Source organism: Rhinoraja longicauda, chromosome 1 (assembly GCF_053455715.1).
Source record: "Rhinoraja longicauda isolate Sanriku21f chromosome 1, sRhiLon1.1, whole genome shotgun sequence".
NCBI lineage: Eukaryota > Metazoa > Chordata > Chondrichthyes > Rajiformes > Arhynchobatidae > Rhinoraja > Rhinoraja longicauda.
The window spans coordinates 141016028-141022027 of record NC_135953.1 but is presented as its reverse complement, the minus strand read 5'-3'; the positions used below and the strand labels follow the sequence as shown (position 1 = coordinate 141022027).

General features: G+C 50.2%; 1 protein-coding gene across 1 annotated transcript in view; it reads left to right on the top strand.

The window, feature by feature from the left end:
* Nucleotides 1-662: 662 nt before the first annotated feature.
* pkd2 (polycystic kidney disease 2) overlaps nucleotides 663-6000 on the top strand; it is a 54168-nt gene continuing 48830 nt past the window's right edge. Inside the window, exon 1 of the mRNA XM_078407626.1 lies at nucleotides 663-1257. Coding sequence (XP_078263752.1) covers nucleotides 870-1257 — 388 coding nt within the window. The 5' untranslated portion in view covers nucleotides 663-869. The remainder of the gene's footprint in view (nucleotides 1258-6000) is intronic.

Genomic DNA, 6000 nt, shown 5'->3' with positions numbered 1-6000 from the left:
GATTCATATCATATCATATATATACAGCCGGAAACAGGCCTTTTCGGCCCACCAAGTCCGTGCCGCCCAGCGATCCTGTGGATGATCAGCCATGATCACAATGAATGGCGGTGCGTACAGGCTCGAAGGGCCGAATGGCCTCCTCCTGCACCTGTTGTCTGTGTTTCTATTCACAGAATGCTGGAGTAACTCAGCAGGTCAGGCAGCATCTCAGGAGACAAGGAATGGGCGACGTTTCGGGTCGAGACCCTTCTTCAGACCCTCCTCTGTGTTCCTATGGTTCACTCACCCACTCACTCTTGACCGACCCCGCCTCCATGTGATCGGTTAGAGTGACGCGCGGACAGACCAATGGCCGTTTGGCTTTTTCCAGGTCCCGCTCCGTCTGACGTCATGATCGGTAAGAGTGACGCTCGGACAGACCAATGGCCGCACGTCTGGGCCAGGTCCCACCCCATATGACGTCATGATCGGTTAGAGTGATGCGCGACCGGGCCAGGGGTCCCGCCGCATCAGACGTCATGATCGGTTAGAGTGACGCTCGAACTGACCAATGGTCCTGCGGTCTCGCAAGGTCGCGCCCCCAGGCGGGGCTGTGATTGGTGGGAGCGGGTGTCGGTCTCGGGAGTTGGGGGGGGGGGGGGGAGGCGGGACCGCGGGGAGGCCTGATGTTGATCGCGGGTCCTCGGCCTGGTTCCCGAGTGATCGTGGGCTGGTGGATGGCGAGCGGGGAGCGTGCGCCGCTGTGACGGAGCGCGGCGGAGTTGGTGGAGGAACTCGAGTGTCCGAGGCCTGAGGCCTAGCGCGTTGCCAGGGAGACGCGGGTTGCCAGGGAGACGCGGGCCCCGGGGCCGCCACCACACACGACCATGAGCTCCCGGGTGCGGCCCCAGCCCCAGCCATCACCCCGCCTGCAGCAGCAGGCCGGCGGCGAGCAGATGGAGATGAGCCGGGTGCGGGGCGCGGAGAGCCGGCAGGAGGAGGAGGAGGAGGAGGGGGGGGAGGCCGCTGCTGGCCCCGGAGCAGGAGGCCGAGGCGGGGGACGCCAGGCCTGGAGCCGGGACAACCCGGGCTACGAGCCGGCCGACGAGGAGGTGGATTGGAGGGCGGCGCCAGGCAGCCCCAGCCCCAGCCCCAGCCCAGAGCCCCGGCACAGCGGCAGGAACGCCGGCCTGTGCTCCACCTCCAGCCCGGGCCCGGGGGCCCAACACAGCGGGGGGCCGGGCTGCGGAACCACCCTCCTCCGCAGGATCCGAGGTGAGTGCAGCCAAGGGGCACCTTGGCATCATTGAGACGCCAAGCAACCCCCCCACCCCCTCCCGGAGGAGCAATCACACCACAGACAACTCTGGACACTCAGCAGGTCGGGCAGCATCTGTGGAGGGAGGAACAAGACTTACTGGTCAACAATTGGTGGTAAGAATAGGAAGGCAGAGTATTATCTGAATGGTGTCAAGTTAGGAACAGGGGACGTACAACGAGATCTGGGTGTCCTAGTGCATCAGTCACTGAAAGGAAGCATGCAGGTACAGCAGGCAGTGAAGAAAGCCAATGGAATGTTGGCCTTCATAACAAGAGGAGTTGAGCGTAGGAGCAAAGAGGTCCTTCTGCAGTTGTACAGGGCCCTAGTGAGACCGCACCTGGAGTACTGTGTGCAGTTTTGGTCTCCAAATTTGAGGAAGGATATTCTTGCTATTGAGGGCGTGCAGCGTAGGTTTACTAGGTTAATTCCCGGAATGGCGGGACTATCATATGTTGAAAGACTGGAGCGACTAGGCTTGTGTATAAACTGGAGTTTAGAAGGATGAGAGGTGATCTTATCGAAACGTATAAGATTATTAAGAGGTTGGACACGTTAGAGGCAGGAAACATGTTCCCAATGTTGGGGGAGACCAGAACCAGGGGCCACAGTTTAACAATAAGGGGTCGGCTATTTAGGATGGAGATGAGGAAAACCTTTTTCAGTCAGAGAGTTGTGAATCTGTGGAATTCTCTGCCTCGGAAGGCAGTGGAGGCCAATTCTCTGAATGCATTCAAGAGAGAGCTAGATAGAGCTCCTAAGGATAACAGAGTAATGGGGTATGGGGAGAAGGCAGGAACGGGGTACTGATTGAGAATGATCAGCCATGATCACATTGAATGGCGGTGCTGGCTCGAAGGGCCGAATGGCCTACTCCTGCACCTATTGTCTATTGTTTAATTCCCAGAGACTGAGAGCTGTACATTGTGGCTACAGCGCCCTTCGGCCCACATTGTCCATACCAACCTAGTTGGCACACTGCGGAAGTACCATTTGGCCCGTTATCCTACAAAAACCCTCCCATCCATATATCTGTCCAAGAGTGTCATCGTCCTATAACATGGCCGTAGGACATAGTCTGAAGAAGGGTCTTGACCTTAAAACATCACCCATTCCTTCTCTCCAGAGATGCTTGCTGCCTGTCCTGCTGAGTTACTCCAGCATTTTGTGTCTCCCTTGTAGGGCCATAGCACCTTTGGCCCAACTTGTCCATTCTGGTCAGGAAGCCCCATCTAAGCTCATCCCAAGCTCGAGAGTAGTCCTGTGCTACTATCTACATCTATGGAACCTCCTGGAATATCTTTAACTTGACTTTACATGGCACAAAATATTATTCCCTTTATCCTGTATTTGTAAGCATGTATAGTCTTTCTGGTGACAGGATAGTACGCAACAAAAAAGCTTTTCGCAGTACACATGACAAAAAACTAAACGAAACATTTGCCCGAGTTTGGCCATGATGCTCTCTAAACCCTTGCCATGCCCATGTCAGTCCAAATATATCTTTTAAAAGTCGTAATTGTATCTGGTTCTATATCTTCCTTTGGCCGCTCATTGCAAATAAGGATCATCTTTTGAGTGAACAGGTTGCCCTGGGGTCCCTCTTAAATCTCTCCCCTCTCATCTTAAGCCTATGCCTTCTAGTTTTCGTATCCTTTATCCTGGGGAAGAGTGTGTTCACATTATACATTCCCCTTATGATTTTGTACACTTCATTTAGCTTACCCCTCAGCCTCCTATGCCACAAGGAAAAAGAAATCCCAGCCTATCCAACCTCCCCTTATAACTCAAGCCCAAGTCCAAATTCACATCCTGGTGAATCTCTTCTGCCCCCTTTCCTGTGACTGGGCGATTAGAACAACACGCAATATTCCAACTGTGTCTTCTTCAGAGCTGACAATTATATTTCATTACATTCCTTGCCTTGGTTAGTACCTAAGATAGACACAAAAAGCTGGAATAACTCATCAGGCCAGACAGCAAATGTGGAGTCATAGAGTGATACAGCGTGGAAACAGGCCCTCTGGCCCAACTTGTCCACACTGGCCAACATGTTCCATCTAAACTAGTCCCACCTGCCTGCATTTGGAACATATCCCTCCAAACCTGTCCTATCCATGCACCTAATATAGACCAAAGATCAGGCCTGAAGAAAGGTCTTGACCCGAAACGTCACCCATTCCTTCTCTTCAGAGATGCTGCCTGTCCTGCTGAGTTACTCCAGCTTTTTGTGTCCATCTTCAGTTTAAACCAGCAATTTCAGTTTCTTTCTACACACTATCCATGCACCTGTTTAATTGGTTCTTAAGCGTTGGGACATAGTCTGCCTCAACTATTTCCTCTGGCGTTTTGTTCCATGCTCCCAACATCCTTTGTGCTAAAAAGTTACCCCTCAGATTCCTATTAAATCTTTTCCCTTTTACCGTAAACCTATAAACTTTGGTCCTCGGTTCACCTGCTCTGGGCAGGAAACTGTGCTATTCCTCGCAGGATTTTATACACCTCTATAAGATCACCCCTCTTCCTATAGTAGAATCCCAGCCAACTCAACCTCTTCCTATAGTTCAGAGCCTCCGGTCCTGGTAACATCCTCGTAAATCTTCTCTGTACCCATTCCAACTTGACAACATCTTTCCTATAACATAGTGCCCAGAACTGAACACAATACTCTTAATGCGGCCTCACCAAGGTCTTATACAACTGCAACATGACCTCCCAACGTCTATACTCAATAATCTGACTGATTGAAGGCCAATGTGCCAAAAGCTTTTTTACCACCTGCGACTCCACCTTCAAGGGACCATGCACCTGCACTCCTAGATCCCACTTCTCTACATTACTCCCCATTCATTGTGTAGGTCCTGCCTATGTTAAGTAGGAAAATATCTGCAGGTGCTGGTACAAACCGAAGGTATCACAAAATGCTGGAGTAACTCAGCAGGTCAGGCAGCATATCTGGTGAGAAGGAATGGGTGACGTTTGGGGTCGAGACCCTTCTTCAGACTGATGTGTAGGTCCTGCCTATGTTCGACTTCCCAAAGTGCCCAAAACTTCTTTGTAACACCTCACATTTCTCTATTAAATTCCATCAGCCATTCCTCAGCCCACCTGGCCAATTGATCAAGATCCTGCTGCAATTTTTCATAACCATCTTCACCATCTGCAAAACCACCCATTTGTGTATCATCTGCAATCTTGCAAATCTTGCCATGTATGTTCACATCCAAATCATTGATATAGGTGATAAACGGTAACTCTGTGCCGAACTCTGAGGCACACCACTAAGTCACAGGCCTGCAGTCCGCGAAACAACCTTCCACCATCGCCCTCTGCTTCCTTCCATGAAGTCAATTTTCTATCCAATCAGCTCTCTCTCCTTGGATCCCATGCGATCTAACTTTCCAGAGAATTTTACCATGCGGAACCTTGTCGGATGTATTGCTGAAGTCCATATATACAGCATTTACAGCTCTGCCCTCATTGACCATTTTGGTCACGCCTTCAAAAAACACAATCGGATTTGTGGGACATGACCTCCCATGTACAAAAACATGTTGACTATCCCTAATCAGCCCTTGTCCATCTAAATGCATGTGTATCCTATCCCTCAGAATACTCTCTAGTAACTTTCCGACCACAAATGTTAAGCTCATGCGCCTATATTTCCCAGTATTTTCCCTGCAGCCCTTTTGAATAGAGGCACAACATTTGCCACCCTCCAGTCCTCCGGCACCTCTTCTGTATTTAAAGACTACTCGTAAATTTCAACCAGGGCTCCCACAATTATCTCTCTAGTTTCCTACAATGTCCTTGGAGATATCAGATCAGGCGCTGGAAGTTTGTCTACCTTCATACACGATACAGCACCTCTTCGACCATAACACTGACTGCTCTCAAGACACTTTCATTGACTGCCCAAAGTTCCTTCGTCCTCCTGCCTTTCACTTCAGTAAATACAGAGGAGAAATACTCATCGAGGACCTTGCCCAGCTCCTGTGGCTCCACACAGAGGTGACCGTTTTGATTCCTGGAGAAAAGTGACCTTTCGGGTCGAGACCCTTCTTCAGACTGAGAGTCAGGGGAAAAGGGAAACGAGAGATATAGACGGAGAGAGATATAGAACAAATGAATGAAAGATATGCAAAAAAATAACGATGATACTGGCCACTGTTAGCTTTTTGCATATCTTTCATTCATTGTTCTATATCTCTCTATATCAGTCTATATCTCCCGTTTTCCTTTCCCCTGATTCTCAGTCAGAAGAAGAGTCTCGACCCGAAACATCACCTATTCCTTTTCTCCAGAGATGCTGTCTGACCCGCTGAGTTACTCCAACTTTTTGTGTCTATTCTCGGCTTAAACCAGCATCTGCAGTTCCGTCACACTTGGTTAGTACCTGTTGAAGTGTGGTCTCACTGCACATCTGGTGCAGTACAGCCACGGCTCCAGACCTCAATTCTCTTTCCTGGTGTGCTGTGGGTACACCATGAGTATGTTTACATAGAAACATAGAAAATAGGTGCAGGAGGAGGCCATTTGGCCCTTTGAGTCAGCACTGCCATTCGTTGTGATCATGGCTGATCATCCACAATCAGTAACCCGTGCCTGCCTTCTCCCCATATCCCTTGATTCCACTAGCCCCTAGATCTCTATCTAGCTCTCTTTTTAATTCATCCAGTGAATTGGCCTCCACTGCCCTC